General features: G+C 30.9%; 1 protein-coding gene across 1 annotated transcript; it reads left to right on the plus strand.

Moving 5' to 3' along the window:
- Positions 1-3846: 3846 nt before the first annotated feature.
- LOC114741465 (uncharacterized) lies at positions 3847-4218 on the plus strand. The gene has a single exon (XM_028929768.1). The coding sequence runs from the start codon at positions 3847-3849 to the stop codon at positions 4216-4218; it is 372 nt and encodes a 123-aa protein (XP_028785601.1).
- Positions 4219-25496: the final 21278 nt, after the last annotated feature.

The following is a 25496-nucleotide window of genomic DNA, read 5'->3' on the forward strand; positions in this document are numbered from 1 at the left end:
TTCTTTTACAATGACATCAATACTCTGTGTAGCGCAAAAGGGTGGTTAGTAATCATAATGCAGCTTCAAAAACTGTTGGGATACAGTAATTATAACGCACATCATCATTAAATGGTATTTTGGTTTTATCAGAAACTTCAATGGATATCTTTGTTTCTCCAAGATCTTGCTGTTGGCCCAACGAAGTTGCTTCATGTGCTGACTGTTCATACTCCAACTCCTATTTGAAGCATTGAACATTTAGATGCAACTCCTCATGATGAAATTGAATTGGGAAATATCCGGTGTAGTTCATATGTTGCTGTATTAGAAAAGGGCAATGGACTTACTTGCGCAGAATCATTTCTAGTGTTGACGAATGGTCTAGTGGACTGCTTCCTTGAATTTGAATTAGTTGGTAGAGTTGCTATCATGGCATCCTCTATCGCATAATTCTCTTGGAGACTTGATTTTATCTCTTTGACACTCTAAGTAATCTAAAAAGAAACGCAAGAGAAAGGAAGTATTTTTCAGTTTCATTTATTGCATGTGCAGATAATTCCTTACTTTGGCCACATAATGAAAGATATCGAGAAATTGTTGTTTCAGGATGGTCTTTTTGTTTTTCCCCCTACATCCAGGAACACAAGTTCTTGTCAATAATAGATATAGGGTTTGATTATGTGGTTTCTCCCCTAATATTTTTATTTTGAAATCTTTTTTAAAACATTAAAATCATGACAATGTATTAAAAGGCATATTCATTGTACATAGGTAAAAAATTACATTTAAACTTTTCAGGTTGTTACACAAATTGTTATCTATGTATAGTTCATTTAGGTTTTGTTGGTTGATGAAGTTCAATTTTTTAAGGAAAACGACAAATAAATGACATTTGAAATTTCAAATTCTAAAATCATGACACCAATTTACAAAATTTCAAATTAATATTCATGACTAAATTGAAAATTTTAAATGTTGGTGATTTTATAATATTTCCTTTTATCTGGAAAAAAAGCCATCATGACCGGCAACCGTAGGGTCAAAGCTCCGACGATAGGGTCGCTAGTGATGTGGCTTTGTTTTTTATAAAATAAAAGGTAATATTCTAAAATCACTAACATTTTAAGATTACACTTTGAGCATGAGTATCAATTTAGGATTTTTATAAATTCATGTCACCATTTTAGAATTTGAAATTTAAAATGGCATTCATTTGTCTTTTCCTGCTTTTTTAATTTACTTTACATACAGAACACAACATCTCAAATTTTAAAGCTATGAATTAATAAAATTTTTAGGAGGCTTATTTAAGGCCTTAAGAAAATACTCCTCCGGTCCTAAATGTAAGACCCTTATACAAGTGTGTATAAGGGTCTTACATTTAGGACCGGAGGAGTAATTTATTCACTAAACACTCATTTTTGGATAATAAATTTAGGAAAATCAATGGAGAAATAATTATTAAACTTATATAAAGGTCTTGAATGATTAAGAAAAATATTACAGATAATCATTTCGGGAAATGAATAATATTATAGAAGAGCTTACTTCCTAAAAAGAAGTACAAATAATTTTAAAGCAGATTTTTGTGATCGAAACTTATTTTCTTGAGAAATTCAAGAAAAATAATTACAGGTTAACTTTTAGTTCAAAAATTTTAAGTAAATTAATTTATGGTCTAAAGAAGCTAAATGAGGAAGAAAATACTGTGCTGAGGATTAATTTGTAGAAATTATCCACCGATATAGAAAATTCCATAGAAGGTTAAAATTAGGATTAGATAGATAATTAAAGGGCAACTTTGTCTTCTAGCCACCTTATACTTGTGTTGCCTTCCCCAATTTAGTTAGCAACTACCTCCCCAATCCCTTCCTTTTTGCACGACTGGCACGCGCTTCTCCTTCTCGCACGACACTCACTGGAGAAGCTAAGAAAGATTAAAGACAAAAAGGAACAGATTGAGAAGGAGAGATGCGAAGACAAGCCAGAAGAAGCTGTTAGAGAAGAGAAAGAAAAGAGGGAAGGTGCTTGACGCTGCAGAGCCTATCAAGAAGACACCGAGAATGAGCTACAAGTGCGGGAGAGCCAGAGAAAGGCAGCTTTAATAATTAATTCTATATATTTTGCATTGATTTCATGTTTGTTCATGCCACTATTTTTATGGTTAAGCATGAGAACATGTAAATAAGTGAATCATCCAAAGAAGATTTGAATCATTAAAAACGGCAATATTTGCAATTACAATTAAAGACAAATTAGGTCCTATTGCTAATCAGTTATTCTTTCTATAATGTATAAAGGAGACATGCATGCTTGCAAACAATGATATTCATAAAAATCACAAATTAGAGAAGAGTATATATTATAGAAAGAATAAAATGATTATTACCTCCATTGTGTTGTCAAGGACGGTAACAGGAAGACAGAACGTCCAAGTTTTCGAGCAATCCTCAGAAGCCTGATGAAGGAAAAAGAAATTAAAATAAATGTCACCGATAAAAAAAATGTCATTAAAACTCTTGTTGAAATCCGTATTAGGGCAACACATGTTCCTGATCAATAATGATCCTAGAAAAAAAAAACAAATTATGCAAATTCATGGAAAATACGAAAAAGGTTTCTAAGTGATTTTTAAGGCCCAGTGGATGCACTAAATGTTAAAATACCTCAAGAAAATATGTTGAGTTTAAAAGCCTATTTTTGGATAATTATTTCGTATTTGGCCACATTCCATTATTCAAAAATTATGTAAATTCCTTAAGCGATTATATTTGGATGATCATTTGAAGTAATTATTTGAGGATTTTAGTGAATTAATATAAAATATTATCCCTCATGAAGAATTGAATTCATAAATTTCCATTTATTTTGGGCTTAGAAAATTGTAATTATTCCAAAATGATGTGAAATTATTTGAGAGCCAAATTGGACCCAATAAAAAGCAAGAAAAATCAGTATATAAAGGAGGTGTCATATCCCAAAATTTAAGCCTGTAAGCTCAAAAATAAGTTCAAATTAAGTAGTTTAGTAAGCCCTTTTCCCACGCCTATCTCTCTTGTGGCTAATTTTAAACGTTTTAGATCATCAACATTAGTTTTTCAAACTATTTTCTATCACATAATTTGATCAATTTATTTAATTAAGCTTCAATGCTGGTAATTTACAATTTATTTATTTAATTACTCCTATTATTCAAATAAATTCATTTTTTTTTGCAATTTTAAGGTATCAATATTGAAGGTTAATTAAATAAATTATGGTATATATGGTAAATTTTATCCCTCTATTTTGAAAACGTATATGAACCTTCTTAAAATTAAAATATATATCACACAAACCTTTCTCATACATTTGGGTTTTTATTTTCATCCATCCAACTATTAGTCAACCATTAAATTTGACTTTGAGCTTTTATTTTGACCAAAATACCACTCCTTCACATAAGAATTATTTAAACATGTAAATTTATTTTTATGCAAAACATTTATATTTGTTAAAAGACTACTTCTTTATGCAACCAAAAATTATTTTAATACAATTTATAATTCTGATTATATTATAAAATTTGTAATTTCAATAAAATTGTTATATATCAAATAAAACTAATAGTGAAAATATATTATAAGAAAACAAAGATCACAAAATTTGAATAATGGGAGAAATTCTCGTCGAGATTTTTCAATTGCAAAAACTATTCCCAGCAACTTATGCTTGAGTGTGTGATTATGGGGATTCCAAAAAAATATAATCAAATGGAATAAATCAACTACATAATTATTTATTTGAGGTTCAAACAGACTTTTGAGCTCTCACTGCTTAACTAAAAAGATATTTAAATGTTGAAAAACATAGTTATAAATTGTGATGAAAGATGATTTTATGCGTAACATTGGGAGAGGTTCGAGCCTCCATGCCGAACTCTGGGAGATTATCTGGGCATTGAAACGGGCCTGGGACATGCAGTGGCGTCGAGTCATTATCGAAACAGACTGCTGGGAGGCTGTTGAGTTGCTCTCGACTGGGTGGGCAGAGGACCATAGTGAAGGTCACCTGGTCACTGAAATCCGGAGCTGGTTGGACAAGGAGTGGCAAGTTTCCTTGGATCGGTATCACAGAGACGCTAATGGCGCTACTGACGCGTTGGCCAAAGAAGCTCTTAATATTGAGATAGGAGCTGTCTTCTTTAGTTCTCCACCTAGTTTATTAACGCCTCTTCTTGCTTCGGATATAGCCTAGTAGTTGTTATTTTTGTTTTGTATAAAAAAAAGATGATTTTTTTAAACATTAAATAATAATATATAGTTTGAATATTTACAATAATTATCCAAAAAATCGAGATTATATATAAATTATTCAACACAATATTTTAGATATGGCATGCACGTCCAAATGCCTCAATATTGGTGCTGATCTCATTTATACTAATCACTAAAATAGAAAGATTCTCATCAGTATATTAATTTGGAAACAACAAATGGCCCTGAAATTAGTCACGCATAGATTTTTTTATGTCAGATCTACGCAAAATAATATTTCTATATTAATCAAGCATTTATGCCCGTATATATGTTCTTGTTTAAGTGTACATGAGTACTGGCCATCATCAGGAGTGAGAAAATGCATTTTAGCTCTCCAAATTTATATATTTCCACTCTTCGAAGGTTGTGATTGAAGTTGTTGTGATCCTCACATATGTACCTCAAATTATGTAGATTCTCCATAGCCAAATTTTGGAGGCATGATAATGATAATGACTTTGATTCCATATCAATCGTTGGTTCCGTTAAGTTAAAACTAGCTACCTTCTATTTTGAATGTCTTCTACTTCTTGCATAATCATGTCACTGCATATTAAGTATTATGATGGAAAACAAATAATGAAGCATTTAAAATGCATTATTCTTTTATGTGTGTCAATTCAAATTATGACACGTTCGTATTACCTGCCCAGCACTTTGCTGAATCGCTACTTTTGAATCAAAATCAGATATGATGGTCAATTGTAAGCGTCCTTCACAAACTCCACCAGGCCACCACCTCACTCGATGCATATCAACAATAATTGATTAAAATATTAATTGTAAAGGAAATGATTATTTATTAAAATTTTGTGATCATTAAATTACTTATTATTTTGTTCTCTTTATTTTTTTCAGGACCAATACAAATAGTCAAACAGAATTATCCTCTTTATTTTCTTTAGTTTACTTTTTTTGGTCTTTACAAAAAGGGATGGTCTTGATCTGAACAGCAGAGCTCTGGTATTTGTAAAAGGTCAAAATCTAGTAACTAAATGAGTAGCTGAAAATAAAATTTAGATTTAAAAATTATATTATTGCGCATAAAAAATTTAAAAGCAATAATATATGAAATTGGAGTCTTTCAAACTCCTCTATACAATGTAGTTTTTTTTTTTCCCCTTTTCCCGAAGTAAGAAAACAATAAGAAGAGATGTCATAGCTAGTTGAAGGCACAGATACTTTTTTTCTTTTCTTTGCCAGCGGCACAAAGACTTTAAAAAGACGCAGTCAAGGTGCAGACGACTTAAAAGTTAACTTTAAAGATAGAATGCTCCCAAGTTTGATCAAAGAAAAGCTTATTAAACTTTCAAAAGTCCTTTTCATTGCGTGGAAGCACTCGATTCTTTTCACAGCTAGTTGAAAGCAATCACAGAGCGTAAGAACTGAGGTTCCTTTGTATGGAGTTGAGAAAGTGGATGGAGGAAGAAGGTGAAGGTAAGAACTGAGGACGAAGATCAGATCCCACTGTGGTTGTTGAAGTTTAGGAAGAAGAAGGAAAGGACACGAAGGAGATTTAAGAAAGAAGGGACGGGGAGTGAGGAAGATAGTGGAGAGAATGAGCTGTGGAATTGTTGGTGAAGTGTTACTGAAGATGATAAATAAGAAAGAGAATTATATTGTTGGGTGAAATTTATACTGTCGTATGAATTTTCAGGGAAATATATAATCCACAAGATTGGCATTTTCCTTACAGTTTCTGGTTACGAGGTTTTAGTCATCCCCTTTCGTTTTTTTTTTTTTTTTAATTCTGTGTCATAAAATTTGAAAGATCGCATAATATAGTAACCACATGCTTCGCTGGACAAATGTGATGTTATAGCCTACATTAAAAGCTTAAGTTAATTCATATATATACTTTGAATTATGATTATGATTTTCCCTTTTGTGTAATTCTGTACGTGAACCATTCACATGGAGACTCTACAAGCATTGGCAGGGGCATTGATTGATCAAAGGGCAGAGACATGAAAGAGGCAAGGCTGGCTGCTTTTTTTGCACCCCTCTTTGGGGAACAAGGCTGGCTGGTTTTTTACAGAAAAAACATGATCAAAAGTATTTGCATTTCCTTTTTGCGGTTTTCAACAACAAAATAAAATGTGTATCTTTTTCAAAGCTTGCCTGTTTTATGCAAACAATGAAACGATTTTGAAATGGTTGTTGAGGTCTTTAATAGTTTTCATTGAGTCATTGGGATAGAGCTGTCAGTAGACTTAACTTTTGACCACAGTAGCAATCTGTGATGGAAAATAAACTTGGTTCCGTCTCTTTCTCACCCTCTGATCATAACCACAATAATGGTAATGGTAAAATAGCCTGCAACTAATAAAATTATAAATGTGAAATAAACTGGCCTATTGAAAATGAAATAGCCACTGCATCGTTCATGCATTATTATTCAAAGGCAAAGTTGAAGCTCTAAACTCTATCACCAGACCATTTAAGTGTCAATCGATGGGTTTTATGCCCCCCAGTCCCAGTAATTTCTTCTTTTGTTTGTTCGTTTCTCCTCTAGATGGATGGTTAACTGGTGCTCATCTTTGCTTGATTGGTTTTGTGATTGTTTTTGTGTGCAGCTTCAAGTGCTTTAAGGGAGTGTGTTCTTGGATAGATTTTTCATCGTCTCCGCTTCTCTCTCACGGTTTATTCTCAGCTGCTGCTATAGGAGTGAACCGGATCTGTTTGTTCTCAGCTACTGCTCTAGGAGTGATCCAGTTCAGTGTCGTCTTTGGATGTTTCTTGCGTTCTTGTTTCTGCTCTTTTTTAGTTTTTTGGGTTTCTGTTGTTTTCTTTACGTTTAAACTTTGAGTCGTTCTGTTTGGTTTTTTATGATATTATACCTTTTCTGACCCAAAAAAAAAGACGTGTCAATCCATGGAAGAACAGAGAAAGAGACAAAGGCTGATGAGCAATCAAGTTTAAATGCCACTTTTACATTTTCATGACGGCATTAGTCAAATGGTGGAGGACAGAAATTACAGAAGCAATCCCCTCACGTAAGCAAGCTGCCTCCTTCACTTTCATTCAACCTATTCATCTCTCTGCTTCACTTTCGTTCATCTTATTCAATTGCACAAGACGTTTAATTACATTTCTTAATTATATAAAATGTCTGCGCATATTAGAAGTTGTTCAGTAGTTGATGGTTGTGTTGATAAACATACGATGCAACTTTATTTTTACAGGTATCTGACAAAAGATTTTTTAAGATTTTAAAAACGATTACTTTCTTGATATCTGCTTAAAAAAATGACCAAATAAACATTGACACAAGCAAAATCTTATAGGAATGTATGAATGCTAAGTCATTTGTTGTCTCGAGAAGTTCCAATGAAAAGGGTCAAACAAACCTAGGAATGCAAGTCACACAATAATCATAGTATAATAGCAGTTAGACACCAATGATCCAACAAATTAAATATAAGGCCAAATTTACCCATACATCATGTGAGTTTAAAATTCTGAAGTCTCGTTATTTGGTTGAACTAGGGAAAATGTGGTCAGAGTACAGCTTATGGTTCACTACTTTTCAGTCTTTTGAGCCAAACATGAAATAACAAAGCACAAATGAAACACATCTAAATTCCAAAAGCTCTGTCCTGGGCACTTATTATTCCCCTCAACTCCATCATCTTCTCTATTAGTTTCTTACGATCTTCCAACAGACCCCACAACTGAGAATCGATTGCTTCGGACTCACTCTGCACCATCTCCAATTGTCCTATCACCCCAGCAATCCGCTGTTTGATTTCTACTCTCTGCTTTCGAAATAGCTTCAACATAATGTCACGTGTCACCAGTTCTTCCTTCATCTCCTGAATTTTTTCTTCCACCTTCGTGACATCAAACATGTCATTGCCAGAAACTTTGTCTCGAACTGATTCAATCCATCCTTTGTCGAATTCTAAAAATGTTGCAGTACCCAAGTTTTCCTCTAAGGTCGATTTATCTGAGGTTCTAATGGTACGAGGTGTCTTGGTTGCCAACATGACCAAAATATCAGTCAGCACTCTGTAGGAGAAAGCTATTACAGAGCGGGTACGTTGTCCATGAGACAGCCTTAGCTGGGGATATAGCTCAAGTGCTGTGGATAGGAAAGCTGGTTCATCATCTTTTAACTCCACGAGTTCTAAGATTTCACCAATCTCCAGTATCGGAGAAGAAGAAGCTGCAACACCTGTTTGTGATTCTGACATGTGTACAGCCAAGAAAGTTAGCACATGACTGGAGAAGAATCTGAAGTCATCACCAAACGAAAGATACTCACGATGATGGGAGTATTGGGTCCATCCTGAACATTTATGCCTCTTATTTCTTTGGTAGTCTGCGAGGCACAAAATGAAAAATCAGTCTAACGACTTTCTTCCCTATTTATAAGCAGGTGAAAAGATAAAATTTGATTTATAATGTTACATAATATCATATAATTTATCTATTTATTCACTAATTATTTTTTCCTAGCATCATATCTATATTGGTTGAGAAAAGTAGTCGGAGACAAGGTCAATGATATAATTGTTTTTCTCCCTTAAATCCTATAGTTGTGGATATACAAAAGCAAAACAATCTACCAAACTTCAATTTCTATATAATTAATGTAGTTACCTGTGCAAATCCTTTTTCAAAAAGCATATGCGATGATCCTCTTGGTTGCTTCATTAACTCTAGATTGGATGATTGAATTGCTACTTTGTCTTCATTTAAATCGTGCCTTTGAAAGGCTTGTTTCACAGTTTCTTCCATACTAGCAACCTAGAAATCACAAGTTATTTAAATTCATTGCATTTCCGAATGTATAAACTCCAAAGTTCTGCATCATTATATACTGAACTTACCATCACAGGTGGACTTGATTGTGAGGCCTCTGCACGTGAATAAAAAGAGGAAGTATCTCCTTTAGCTTCCATTGTTGTAGTCTCCTCTTGAATGCTTTCAACGCTCTACAAAAGTACCAATACATATACAAGTGTGCTAGGCCCTTTAATTATAATCTAGCTTTATCTTTATCACAAAATGAAAATTTGGTTGAGACCATATATGTGTTGTCGATATTTTGATACTGATCTACAAAGATGTAAATGAGTGATACTTGGTATTTAAACTTACATAAATAAAACTTACCATTGTAGATGGACCAGATTGTGATTCCTCTACTTGTGAATAAATGAAAGATGCATCTGTTTTAGCTTTCGTAACGGTGATGTCCTCTTGAATATTTCCAACGCTCTATATAAATACTGAAAATGTGTGAGGTCATTTAATTATAACCATTAGGTTCTAGCTTCTATCTTTAATGAAGAGTTCAAGCATACAGCAGATGTCTTTTCTGCGAGTACCTACTGGTTTATCATGATTGTTCCGCTTGACTTTTTCTTTGTCAAATCCTGAAGCAAGCTGTGGGGGAAAAAAAAAAAGATACATTTTCTTTTAGCCATCTAGCATATTCCTCGACATAACACAGTAAGCAATAACCAATAGAAACTCCTCTTGTAGAGTAGTGATTGATGCTGCGGATAAATTCCTCGATGCTAAATCAGTGAACAGAGTTTCTAATACAGCATCCTTAGAGGTAGGCCTTTCTTGAGCTCTTTCTTTTACAATGACATCAATACTCTCTGCAGTGCAAAAGAGTGGTTAGTAATCATAATGCAACTTCAAAAACTGTTTGGATACGTTAATTATAATGCACATCATCATTAAATGGTATTTTGGTTTTATGAGAAACTTCAATGAATATCTTTGTTTCTCCAAGATTTTGCTGTTGGCCCAGCGAAGTTGCTTCATGTGTTGACTGTTCATACTCTAACTCCTATTTGAAGCATTGAACATTTATATGCAACTCCTCATGATGAAATTGAATTGGGAAATATCCGGTGTAGTTCAAATGTTGCTGTATTAGAAAAGGGCAATGGATTTGCTTGTGCAGAATCATTTCTAGCGTTGACGAATGGTCTAATGGATTGCTTCCTTGAATTTGAATTAGTTGGTAGAATTGCTATCATGGCATCCTCTGTTACATAATTCTCTTGAAGACTTGATTCTGTTATCTCTTTGATACTCCGAGTAATCTAAAAAGAAAGGCAAAAAAAAGGAAATATTTTTCAGTTTCATTTATTGCATGTGCAGATAATTCTTTACTTTGGCCACATGATTAAAGATATCAAGAAAGTGTTGTTTCAGGATGGTTTTTTTGTTTTTTCCCCTACATCCAAGAACACAAGTTCTTGTCAATATAATAGATATAGAGTTTGATTATGTGGTTTCTCCCCTAATATCAAAGGATAACTCTAAAGTTGTAGTCACTGATAACTCTGAAACTGTTCCTACAACTGTTTTCCCGGTTTCTAATCTCTTAATAACAACAAATGGAGACATTAATTTAATAAAGCAACTTCATCAATTGATTGAAGTTATCTTTCCATTCAATAAGAAATTCCTACTTTGAAGCACAGTTAAATATATGGGCTGTTAACTTTGTTCACCTGAAAAGTAGATGAAGTTGTTGCTAGTAACTTTGAATCAGGATCAGGAAGGATACTGCTAACTTCCTCCTCTGTTGCTTTATAATTCTGAATTACAGTGAGAGATAGAATTAAGTATTTCACTTAAGGGAACTTCATTAGTTCATGGATATCTTCTATGTTCGATATTGAATTCTTTTCCTAGAAACATGTTAATTTATAAATAATCAAACTAAATTTGAGACTATATATATGGTTTACATTTGTTGGCATTGGTATTAGAAGACGTACTGAAGATGCTATAAGTTTAAAATAAACTTGCGGTCATGTTGAAAATAGTCAAACAATCAATAAACTTGCCTGTGAAGTTGCCCCTCTCAATTGTGGTATTCAACCTTTCAGTGCTTGTTTCTCTAATGCTAGAGTAGGATCCTTGGTTTCAATTTCCTTCACTGTTTCCTCCCTTTTACTCTATCACATCAAAAGATACAATTTATTTATGCATTAATTTCTCTTCTTTTTTCATGTGCACATAAAATCTTTGCTAACTTTAGATGTTTGAAGGGTTTGGTGAAGTCACTATTGTGGCTTTATCAAATGTATCAGTTGTGTAGTAATGAATAATGACTTGTTAGAAAAACAGAAAGCCGCAGTCGTCTCTAAGCATATTCCTATGTTCTATTTGGTGCATTTTATTTAGAAAACTTAGACTTGGTGTGGAGAAACTATGCTCTTGTGGTTGTAGAATGAGATGGAGATGTACCATTGATGATGCAACTTCAACACTTGTCTTCATTGCTTCCAAGGAGCTCTTAACCAACACCATAATTAGGAAGTCAGTCAGTTTGCAGTAATCAAATTTATGGACAGGTTAAATTCACTAGTAAAAGAAAATACCAAAAAAAATCACGATTTTTTTGTTCTTTTGATGATTAGTCTCATGTTTATACCTCTACAAATTCTGGCAAAACACTGCTGTTGCTGATTTTCTTAATAAAGATGACCTTCTCAAATGCTTTGGATTCTTCAACGTGTTTGCCCATTTGTTTTGCCAATGTGGTTTTACCCATTCCCCCCATCCCTTGTAATCCAATTATGTAATGATTTCCATCTTCTAATGCTCCCACAAGTTGCTTGAATTTTGTCTTTCTGCTCTCGAAATCAATGAAGTCTTTTGAAGGATGGTACTTCATACTTGGAAGTTCAGTGGACGTGCAACTCCTCTTTCATCAGAGTTATATTTTTGGATGTGATCTTTAATGATTAACGTTCTTTTTGCCAACCTCTTCCCTTGTCAGTATTGCCAGTGAGGACGCCAACAATAAGACCATGTGTGCTTTATTCTAGTGTTCTTCTGAATTAGAATACCAGCCTCCTCGATCCAATTTGGAACATCATCTCTAATTTACTTTTGTTTCTTTTCTTGGCATCTTCAATATCTTTCACCACATTCTCTCATTTTGCATCCAAAATGTTGTTTTCTATCTCAAAGTTGTGTGTGTAGTCCTCAAAATCACGAAAATATTTAAATTCAGTGATGATCTTTTCCCACCAATTTCTGTTCAATAGTAATTGCAACACTTTCACCAATGCTTGTCATCTAAAATGGACATGAGATCACAATTTCATTTGTTTACTCTAACACTGTAACTTAACAAGACTTCTGATATGCAGTTTTCCAAAACAATTTAAAAAAAAAAAAACTCCAACTTACTAATATTATGATTATTATTAATTTATTTTTATTTTTATTTTGAAATCTTTTTTAAAACATTAAAATCATGACAATGCATTAAAAGACATATTCATTGTACGCAGGTAAAAAATTGCATTTGAACTTTTCAGGTTGTTACACAAATTGTTATCTATATATAGTTAATTTAGGTTTTGTTGGTTGATGAAGTTCAATTTTTTTAAAGGAAGACGACAAATAAATGACATTTGAAATTTCAAATTCTAAAATCATTACACCAATTTACAAAATTTCAAATTAATATTCATGACTAAACTGAAATTTTTAAATGTTGGCGATTTTATAATATTGCCTTTTATCTAAAAAAACAAGCCATCATGACCGGCAACCGTGTTGCCAACAGGCGACAGAGCTCCGGCGCCTGTTTTTTGGGGTATCGAGGTGAAATTTGATCACATCATCCCTTGGATCCCAAAAGATCGAATGATCATTGCCACCAAGCCTATCTGATCTGTTGATATAATACAAAGTTATACATAAGGTAAACTATCAAAATAAAGGGTCCGGTTAAAAATCATTTACTATACTACTAGCATTGTTGACAACACTTTTACTGAGTTTCACTACTTCATTCGCATCATTCTCAACTTTCAACAATTAGAAAAAAAAATCAAAGTAAAGTGTCCTATTAAAAATCATTTACTGCACCACTAATAGCATAAAGAACACTTTTATTGAGTTCTGCTACTTTATTAATGCCATTTACAACAATCGTTTTACAATTTCAACACTCAGAAACATCAAAGTCAAGGGTATGTTAAAAATCATTTACAACACTTTTATCAACTCTTACTACTCTTCTCCTTTTTTTGGGGTCAAATACCAAGTTTACTACTTCATTAACATCATTTACAACAACTTCTGTACAATTTCAACACTTATAAAATAATTAATCAATATAAATAACTAAAATGTAAAATATAATCAGATTATCGCCATTGAAAATAATTAATCATTGTAAAGTAAAAAAATTTATAATAAATTATGCTTTTCCAAAATTTATAAATGTACTAAAGTGTCTCTAAATAATTGTAACTAAAGTAAATAGATTTTTTATTTTTTGGAAGTAACTTAATTGATAGGAAACACTCAACAAACTTTTATACAATTTCAATGCTAGTAAAATAATTAATCAATATCGATAGCTAAAATGGATTTGTAAAATAATTAATCAATGTAAATAATTAAATACGATTTCAGCAATTTAAAAGAATTAATATATGCAAATAAGTAAAATGTACTTGTAAAATAATTAATCAATGTAAATAATTAAGGTGTAAAGTCTAATCAAATTTATTCGCTATTAATTAGGTTATTTCCAAAAAAAAACTATTTACTTTGTCATAAATGTACTTGTATAATTATCTAGAGACATTTTTAGTGCATTTATAAGGTTTGGAAAAGCACACTTTGTCATAAATTTTATAATTTACATTGATTAATTATTTTAAACGGTGATAATTCAATTATATTTTATGTTTTAATTATTTATATAGATGAATTATCTCACGAGTGTTGAAATTGTTAAAAAAAAAAATTTTTGTAAACGGAATTAGTGAAGTAGTGAAAGTCGATAAGGGTCTTTGTAAATGCTGTTAGTAGCGTAGTAAGTGATTTTTAACAGGGCTCTTTACATTAATTTTTTTTTCAAGTGCTGAACTTATAAGGAAGTTATTGAAAATGGCATTGACGAAGTAATGAAACTTGGAAAAAGTGATATAAATGTGATTAGTAGGGTAGTAAATGATTTTTAACAAGGCCCTTTACTTTGATTTTTTTTAAGTGTTGAAATTCAATTAATAATGTAGTGAAATTCGGTAAAAGTATTATAAATGCCTATAGTATTGGTGTAAATTATTTCTAATATGTCATTCCCTTCGATTTTTTCTCATTGTTAAATAGTGAAACTCGGTAAAAGTATTATCAATATCACCATTTTAAAGTAAACGACTTTTTTACTTTGATATATGATTTTGTATCACGTTAATGAAGATGTTTGGTGGCTCAATGGTTGCTAACTACCGTAATGCTGTTGGCTGCCATCCACAGGATCTGGCCATCAGTGTCGGAGCTCCGACGGTAGAGTCGCCAGTGATGGTGGCTTTGTTTTTTATAAAATAAAAAGGTAATATTGCAAAATCACTAACATTTCAAAATTACACTTTGAGCATGAGCATCAATTTAGGATTTTTACAAATTCATGTCAGCATTTTAGAATTTGAAATTTAAAATGGCATTCATTTATCTTTTCCCGCTTTTTTAATTTACTTTACATACAGAATACAACATCTCAAATTTTAAAGCTATGAGTTAATAAAATTTTTAGGAGGCTTAACAAAATTATTTAAGGCATCAAGAAAATAATTTATTCACAAAAAACTCATTTTTGGGTAATAAATTTAGGAAAATCAATGGAGAAATAATTATTAAAATTATACAAAGGTCTTGAATAATTAAGAAAATATTATAGATAATCATTTCAGGAAATGAATAATACTCCTCCGGTCCTTAATATAGGACCTAATTGTTGAGTTCGTTTTGGTCCTAAATATAATACTCATTTCTCATATTTATCAATTTTCTCTAAATTACCCCATAGATATTTTCTCAACCATAATCAAGTAGAAGATGAAGAGGGGTATAAAGAAAAATGATTATGGTATTTTAGGAAAAACGTGTTACATTTCTTATAATTAACTAACTTACCTAACTTCCTTAATCTAATCAAATTAGTTAAATAGATCTTATATTAAGGATCGGAGGAGTATTATTGAAGAGTTTACTGCCTAAAAAGAAGCATAAATAATTTTAAAGCAGATTTTCGTAATCAAAGGCTTATTTTCTTGAGAAATTCAAGAAAAATAATTACAAGCTAATTTTTAGTTCAAAAATTTTAAGTAAATTAATTTATGGTCTAAAGAAGCTAAATGAGGAAGAAAATACTTATGGGCTGAGGATTAATTTGTAGAAATTATCCATCGATATAGAAAATTTCATAAAAGGTTAGAATTAGAATGAGACAGATAATTGAAGGGCAACTTAGTCTTCTAGCCACCTTATACATGTCTTGCCTTCCCCAATTTAGTTAGCAACCACCTCCCAATCGCTTCCTTATTTGTGGTATTGCCATGGCCATCTACAACAGCTAGCTGTGCAGTTATAATATGCAGTTAATCAGTTACTCGGTTAATAAGTGAATCATCCAAAGAAGATTTAAATCATTAACAACAGCAATATTTGCAATTACAATTAAAGATAAATTAGGTCCTATTGCTAATCAGTTATTCTTTCTATAATGTATAAAGGAGACATGCATGCATGCAAACAATGATATTCATAAAAATCACAGATCAGAGAAGAGTATATATTATAAAAAGAATAAAATGATTATTACCTCCATTGTGTTCTCAAGGACGGTAACAGGAAGACGGAACACCCAAGTTTTCGAGCAATCCTCAGAAGCCTGATGAAGGAAAAAGAAATTAAAATAAATGTCACCGATAAAATAAAAATATCATTAAAACTCTTGTTAAATCCGTATTAATGCAACATATGCATATGATCAATGATGATCCCAGAAAAAAAAAGAAGGCAAATTCATGAAAAATAGGAAAAAGGTTTCTAAGTGATTTTTAAGGCCCAGTGGATGCACTAAATGTTAAAACACCTCAAAAAAATATTTTAAGTTTAAAAGCCTATTTTTCGATAATTATTTCGCACTTGGCCAAATTCCACGATTCAAAACTTATGTAAATGCCTTAAATGATTATTTGAGGATTTTAGTGGATTAATATAAAACATTACCCCTCATGAAGAATTGAATTCATAAATTTCCATTTATTTTGGGCTTAGAAAATTGTAATTATTCCAAATTGATGCGAAATTATTTGAGAGCCAAATTGGACCCAATAAAAAGCAAGAAAAATCAGTATATAAAGGAGGTGTCATATCCAAAATTTGAGCCTGGAAGCTCAAAGTAAGCCCTTTGCCCACACCTATCTCTCTTGTGGCTAATTTTATAGGTTTAGATCATCAATGCTAGTTTTTCAAACTATTTTCCATCACATAATTTTATCAATTTATTTAATTAAGCTTCAATACTGGTAATTTGCAATTTATTTATTTAATTTCTCCTATTATTCAAATAAATTGATAAATTTTTTTTGCAATTTTAAGCCATCAATATTGAAGGTTAATTAAATAAATTATGGTGTGGTAAATTTTATTCCTCTATTTTGAAAATGTATATAAACCTTTTTAAAATTAAAATATATGTCACACAAACTTTCCTCATACATTTGGGTTTTCATTTTCATCCATATAACTGTTAGTTAACCATTAAAAATCACTTTGAACTTTTATTTTGACCAAAATACCACTCCTTCACATAAGAATTATTTTAAACATGTAAATTTATTTTTATGCCAAACATTTATATTTGTTAAAAGACTACTTCTTCATACAACCAAAATTATTTTAATACAATTTATAATTTTGATTATATTATAGAATTTATAATTTCAATAAAATTGTTATATATCAAATAAAACTAAAAGTGAAAATATATTATAAAAAATAAAGATCACAAAATTTGAATAACAGGAGAAATTCTCGTCGAGATTTTTCAATTGCAAAAGCCAAAAACTATTCCCAGCGACTTATGTTTGAGATGGGGATTCCAAAAAATATAGTCAAATGGAATAAATCAACAATAAATCAACTAAATAATTATTTATTTGAGGTTCAAACAGACTTTTGAGCTCTCACTGCTTAACTAAAAAGACATTTAAATGTTGAAAAAAATAGTTATAAATTGTGATGAAAGATGATTTTTTTTTAAACATCAAATAATAATATATAGTTTGAATATTTACAATAATTATCCAAAAATTCAAGATTATATATAAATTATTCAACACAATATTTTAGATATGGCATGCACGTCCAAATGCCTCAATATTGGTAGAGGCCGAGAACAAGTAAAGAGAAGTATAAAATAAATATATTTCTTATGACAAGCACTTCCTGTAGTCCATATTATAAAATTTAAATGATTAATTAATAAATTATAAATAATTAGTTAGAATTAATTGAAAATAATAAATAGATTAGAAATATACTTTTATTATTAGATATGACCTTATAAAAAGTGAGAGAATGACAAAAGAGAGAGAATAAATATTAAAAAAAATAAAAAATAAATATATTGAATGTTAAGACAAATCCGAATTAATTCTTATAAAATATATCACACTTCTTACCAAATTTGAAATTTATAAACAGAATAGGAGGAATATGTAACATCTATATGTGCACAAAACAAAAACAAAAAAAAGAAATACAGCAGGTAAAACATACACTAACTTTTCTTCAAAGATTCCAATACTTTTGAATGATCCCTCTGACAGTTCTGTTTTAATTTGTAGAAATTAAAAACAATACATCGAATGGAAAGCTAAAATGAAGAATCCAAACAGGAACTAATCAGGGCATACAAATTGCCAAAAAAAAAAAAAAAGGGAAAAAAATTTCAGTCATCATGCGACACATAACAAATAAAAGAAAATCAGCATATATAAGAGAATGATATTATTAACCTCTCCTTGCCTTTTTCCGAAACTTATTAACTAGAATATCTATAATTATTTACTGTATGTGACCTCAATTATTGGACTGACAAACTCAAATTTATAAGTATTTTTTTTTAAATTATTTTGTTGATGAATTCCTAGGCTTTTGTTAATTAGTTAATCAAAGTAATTAATTTGTCAGTTAGTTCAAATTCCTTCATTTTCTGACATTACTATACCTACTGCAAATATTTAATGTCACCCTGCATCATTATCATGTGATATATAATACTCCTGTCGTTTTTCTGACACTAGTAATTAACTTTTCAAATGGGAAGTAAGTAAGTTTGATATTATCCTAATGAAAGTTTCGGTAAAAACATGTTGAAACGTGATTTTTCAAAAATGTATTAAAAATTTAAAACAAAAAAAATCTTTTTTATAAGGTATTTCCAAGAATATGACCGAAATCAGATGAGAAATAAATGCGTATCAAGTTATGTCAACTAGCAGCGGATTCCATGTAATGGAATGGCACTCATCAATAACAATAAATCTTCAATATTCTTCCAAATTAAATATAATTAAATTGCAAGTAACAAATAGAGACATTGACAGTAAGATGGACACAATCAAAATATATAATTACCGTCTCTCTTTTTTCCAGATTCCAACGTCGTCCGTTTGATGATTCATGGACAATATAAGAAGTCTCCATTTTGCTTTTCCTTTTTTCCCCCCCTTTTTTGTAAATTTTATAGAAAGACAAAGCAATCAAACAAGTTACAGCTGCAATGAAGAATCTAAATATGGCCGGATGTTAGGGTACACAAACTGCAAAAATAAAAAAACAAAACTTAAAAATAGGTTAGACAGCTAATTTTTGACAATATAATAGAAGATATATGAATTATATATCACAATATTATTTCCTTCTAAAACTCTCAATATACTCACTTGGTTTTAAATATAACATCCATTTTACGGTATAACTTACACTATAAAATGGGTCTTATATTTATGATATGAGGAATATATTGGTAGAGGTCAAGAGAACGGCGAAACAAGAGTGAAAGAACTTAAGACGCAACTGAAAGACATAAACGCAACGATGAAACTAAACCAAAGTAAAGATACAAAGGGAGTATAATTATGAGGTGAATAAAGACAACAGTTTTAATCTGCCTTCTTTGCCTACAGTACAAAAACTAGCATACAAAAACTTTCGGTGTTAAAGAATATTATTTATGAAGAGATTATTTATCACGATATAAAGCTAGAATAATTTCGAGGTATCTCATTGGTAATCTAGTGGAATTAATGTTTCCCTGTAAGTCTCAGCATCGAAGCAGAAGACAGAACTCATGTATGAAGCAAAAGAGACACATAAACTTATAAGACTACTTTCGGTCTTAATTATAGGACCTTGTTTATAGTCTAGAAATGAGGTCTTATAATTAAGAGTAGAACCGGAGGTGGTATAAAAACACTAACAATGATAAAAGAAAAGTAAATAATTAAGAGATAAAAAGGGAAGGTGATGATGAACTTACCAATTTTTTGCATATTGCAAATTGCTTGACGATGCCTTCAACAAGCTAACAAAGTAGTCTTTTTTTTTTCAGTTTTCCTGTTCAAATCAAATCGCTTAGAAAAAGAAAAAAAATGGAGAATAACGAAGCAAATTAAAATTAAAATTGAGAGAACACTCTAAAGGATGAATCAACGTGCACAGAGATAGGACAAAGAGCACAGTTCAAATTAAATCTTCAGTAATGAGATCGGTTTCTGAAGTCTAACTGGCAGTATTATGGAAGGTGGTTTGAGTGTAATAATATGCACTCTCGGATGTCAAGAAAACCCTTTGGCTAAGAATATACTCCCTCTGGCACTACTTGTTCACTTCAAATTTGAAAATGATGTGGTCTATTTTATAAGTTTTAATTTGGGATTTATCTAAACATTTAATACATTTTTTTCTTCCTTTATGCCCTTAATTATTTATTTTCTCTCTTTTAATATACCCTCTTGTCACATTTTCTTATACATTATTCTTCATTATTTTTCTTGTTTATTATAAAAGCATATTTAGAAACAAAACTATATTTCTAATACATTTATTGCTTTTAAAAAATTTTAACTACTTGTTCATTATTTGTAAATTAGTTATTTAAACCTTATAATAAATGTAGGATGGAGTGTGTGTGTGTATATTAATGAAGTCACTTTTTCCAAGGCTTCCTTATATTACTATTCTTTTGTTCATGAATTCTTAATCTATTTTATTTATTATCAAATTTGTGAATTAAACCAAACTCGTATTTCTTTTGGCTTTATGCGTGTGCCCATGCATGATATGCTTTTTGCTTTATTACACATCACTTGCGAATTTTTCGATACATCAAAAGAAGAGCATGATATCGAAAAAAAGTTAAGAATAATGAGCACTTTATAAAAGAAAAAAGTAATAATAATAAGAATGATAATATATAGAAATATTTTACTGTCTTGCCGGGAGACATGGCATCTTGAGTCATTGGAGCTAACGACGCTGGCAATCCTGCAGCTGCAACACATAACAATAAAAATTTAATAATTATTCGCTCACACATGTAATTGAAAAATGGAAAATTGGGGAAAAAAATTTCATTTGCCAAATTTTTTTACCAGGCAGGCATTTTTTTTATTGGAAGCAATCTTATTTGACAAAGAATATCAAACACTAAATAAGAGTACTTCTCTCAATGAGAATTCGAATCTTGCTTTGTCATGCTGCGAGTGGTTAACTTCTCATGCTAAACTATTTATGTAGAAATCTATTTATGTTAAGTTTAAAATGAATGCAAAAATAAAGACGACCTTTCAAATAGCCGTTATTTTTTGACAGTGGGACACAGTTATGAAAGGATAAAAAATAGCCTGACTCCTAGAAAAGCTCCATCTGAAACTCCCGAAGCGAAGAAGGACCAGCCACGCCTTTTTCGGATTATGGAATCTTCTTCAACCTTCCTCTTCCATTTTGCAATCCTCACGGGAATCTTCTTTGACCTTCCTCTTCCGTTTCGCCATCAAGTATATGGGATGGCAACGGCGGCGAGTTGAGACTATGAGCGATGACCTCTGCGATTTTTGCCGAAGGTTGAAAAACAAAATCCATTTCCGCCGCCGCCGCCTCCTGGTGGGATCTCTTTTTGTTTCTTTATCTAGAGAAAGATGGAAGGCTAAAGCACGTTACTTGGGCCTTTTCTTTTTATGGAAAATATTTGAAGTAATTAAACGGAGGCTCTTGAACAATTGAATCTTTATTATTTGCTTGTGCCTTTCTAAATGACTTGTTGCTTTTCTATGCTGAGAGCTCAAAACAAATAGAGGTGCTCTTATGAATTCGGATTCAACATAAGTGAAATTGCTTCATTTTAATAGGGCTAAATTATACAAAACCCCCCATAAACTTTAAGACTGTTATAACCTTTTTACATTTCAAAGTTTAAATGATTTTTTTTTTTGTTGACTTTTTACTGTTAACTCAACATTATCTTTTGAACAAAATTTGCCACATGAGATCAACATAAAACACCTTAGGTCCTACGTGGTACTTTACACGACTTCCTATCTAATTTAGCCTTTTTGGCCTTTTGATGGTAGATTAGACTCTGGAAATGTCATTTGATCACCTCTGAATTTATTGAAGTTATAGCCTCTGGTGGCTGTCAGGAACGAATTTTAATAGCTCTGTTTCCCTGTTTCTGAACTCTGAATAACATCCAAAGATCATAAAATTTGTTCAATGAACAACTTCATCATTTCATAGAATATAAGTTTTCTCTTTATTCACTGATCGATTCTCCTTCTAGTAATATTTAGATGTATCAGTTTAAAGGAAAAATGTAATTTGAACAGTTAAATGATTAATAAGCGATCTAATATTTTGTCTTTAGTTGAACATCAGTTAAAAAGAATTATTTGTCACTACTAAATATTATGAAATCGAAAGTTTACAAAAGAACCAGACCTAACCCTTATGGTGGCTTTCATTCTTCATATATCATCATTCAATTCGATGAAAAAGAATATGATAATATCGAAGTAATAAATGAAAGATAGACAAAGAGCCTGGGGATGTTTGAATCAACTTTGAATTTTGATGAAGCTTCCTTATTCGAGCTTCTAACTACATCTTCCATCCTATATTTCATTCGATTCCTATCTTTCTTTGAAAACCCAGATTTTAATCTCTCATCATCTCCTCCAACACGCAGAAAACAACAGAAATAAGGATAGGAGAGTGTTAGTCAGTCTTACCCCAGTTAGAAAACACAATTGCATGTAAACTTCTCCCCTCTGATCACTACTTCGCCGGTGACGCACTTCTCCCTGACTCCAAGGTTTTCTCTCAGTCTCTCTGTTTTTCTCTCGGCTTGCAGATGAAAAATGAGAAGGGAGAAGGCATGTTGGCAAATTATTAGGGCGTGTAAAATGACCGTAATGCCCTTCACCTCGTTCCTTATTTCCAATTTCATCCCTTTCTCTACAAGATAAGCCCAGAAATTAATCTATAATATTTTATATGGATTTCTATTATCCTTTAGCTTTTTTGACCCATAAAATAACTATCCTAAAATTTTTAACTCAAATATAGACCTCTAACTATTTTTCTTGAATTTTCAAGAAAATATGTCCCTTTTAACTTTCAAAATTATCCTTCAAATTGTGTAAGCTACTTTTTGGGAAAATTAACCCTTTCATAATATCCTAAACTCTCAAAATTAATATTCCATAACTTTTTCTCAATTTTCTTAGGCATTAATTAATTTTAATAATTTTTTCATCATTCTTCTTGATTCCTTTAACACCTTGAAATTCAAGATATTACATATACTATAAATGAGGTCTTATAATTAAGATTGGAAGTAATACTAGATAACTAACTATCAAAGTAAAAAAAAGTCAAAATGGTTGTATTGATAATACTTTTACCGAATTTCACTATCTCATCAATGGCATTGACAACAACCTTTTTAAAATTTTAACAATGAGAAAAAAATCAAAGTGAATGACATATTAGAAATAATTTACTACACTACTAAAGGCATTTATAGTACTTTGTTACATCAGCAGACAAGAGTTCAATGTCAGTGCCACCGAGAAATCCATGCACCTTAAGGGAGTTCATACCTTCAGCAAAAGAATTGATTAGTCGGGATGAAACGGATGAATCTTTTGTCACTGCTGAACTAAAAGAAAATCAGAAGTTGGAGATTGGTGCTGAAGGGAAACGCAGAGAACACAGTAATGGCACAAAAAAAGCTTCTAAGATGGAGGATTCTGATGCTTCACATGCAAAATTGATTCAGAGCAAGAAAACAGATGATCTCAATTGTGCTTTCACAATGGAAGGGATGCAAGGAAATATTTTTTGCAACTTCAACACTTAAAAAAAAAAAAACAAAATAAAGGGCCTTGTTGAAAATCATTTACTACACTACTAATGGCACTTATATCACTTTTCCCAAGTTTCACTACTTTATCAATGCCATTTGCAATAATTTATTTGTGATTTCAGCATTTGAAAAAAAAAAATCAAAGTAAAGAGCCCTGTTAAAAATCAGTTACTACACTACTAACAGCATTTACAAGACCTTTATTGTGTTTCACTACTTCATTAATGCCATTTACAATTTTTTTTTTTTACAATTTCAAAACTTGTGAAATAATTCATCTTTGTAAATAATTAAAATGTAAGATATAATTAGATTATCACCATTTAAAATAATTAAAATCAATGTAAAATATAAAATTTATGACAAATTATGCTTTTCCAAACCTTATAAATGCCCTAAAAATGTCTCTAGATAATTATAACTCAAGCAAACAGATTTTTTTTTATTTTTTTGGAAATAACCTAATTAATGGTGAATAAATTTGATTATACTTTACACGTTAACTATTTACATTGATTAATTATTTTACAAGTACATTTTAATTATTTGCATATATTAATTATTTTACAATTGCTGAAATCGTATTTAATTATTTACATTGATTAATTATTTTACAAGTATTGAAATTGTATAAAAGTTTGTTGAGTGTTTCCTATCAATTAAGTCACTTCCAAATAAAAAAAATAAAAAAACAAGATCTTATAATTAGGAGTAGGACTAGAGGCAGTATAAAAACACTAATGATGATAAGCGAAAAGTAAATAATTAAGAGATAAAAAGGGAAGGTGATGATGAACTTACCAAGTTTTTGCAGATTGCAAATTGCCTGATGATTCCTTCAACAAGCTAAGAGAGCAGTCTTCTTTTTTCAGTTTTTTTGTTCAAATCAAGTCGGTTAGAAAAATTAAAAAAAAAGGAGAATAACAGAGCAAATTAAAATTAAATTGAGAGAACACTTTAAAGGATGAATCAACATACATTCTTACTAGGAAAATAGAGCACAGAGAGATAGCACAAAGAGCATAGGCAAATTAAATTTTCAGTAATGAGATCGGTTTTTGGAATCTAACTGGTAGTATTATGGAAGGTGGTTTGAGTATAATAATATGCCCTCTCGGATCTCAAGAAAACCCTTTGGCTAAGAAAATATTGTTCTAGTTCTATTTATAAGTTTCAAATTTAAAGAGGGTGTTATCTATTTTATAAACTTTAATTTGAGATTTATCTAAATATTTAATACATTTTTTCATTTGTGGCCTTAATTATTTATTCTCTCTCTTTTAACATACCCTCTGATCACACTTTCTTATACATTATCTTTTATCATTTTTCTCATTTATTATAATATTTGGAAATAAAACTATATTTCTAGCCTATTTATTGTTTTAAACTAATTTTAATTATTTGTTTATTATCTATAAATTAGTTATTTGAAAGGGGTATATATAATAATAAAGTCACTTTTTCCAAGTCTTCCTTATATTAATATTCCTTTGTTCAGGAATTCGTGACCATACATAACATTCCTCCGATTCTAAATGTAAGATCTTTTTTGTAGTGTAAATTATATTACAACAAAAATCTTATATTTAGAAGTGGAGGAGTAATAAGTTATTTGTCAACAGGTTAGCGACCCATCTAACAAGAAGCATGGCACATGGTGGGGACAATCAAAAGAAGAGCATGATATCGAAAAAAGTTAAGAATAACGAGTATTTTATAAAAAGGAAAAAGTAATAATAATAAGAATGATAATATATAGAAATATTTTACTGTCTTACGGGAAGACATGGCATCTTGACTTGTTGGGGCTAACGACGCCGTCACTCCTGCAGCTGCAACACATAAAACTAAACATTTAATAATTATTCACAAAAATTGTAATTAGATCCCATCTAAGAGAATTAAATACAAAAGAGTATATTAAAATCATGAAATTATTCTGAAACCCTAAGGGACCTTATTGTAATAAATTTTATTTGTTTAATTAC

Source organism: Neltuma alba, unplaced genomic scaffold (assembly GCF_004799145.2).
Source record: "Neltuma alba isolate B1F8T4 unplaced genomic scaffold, ASM479914v2 tig00000105_pilon, whole genome shotgun sequence".
Taxonomy (NCBI): Eukaryota; Viridiplantae; Streptophyta; class Magnoliopsida; order Fabales; family Fabaceae; genus Neltuma; species Neltuma alba.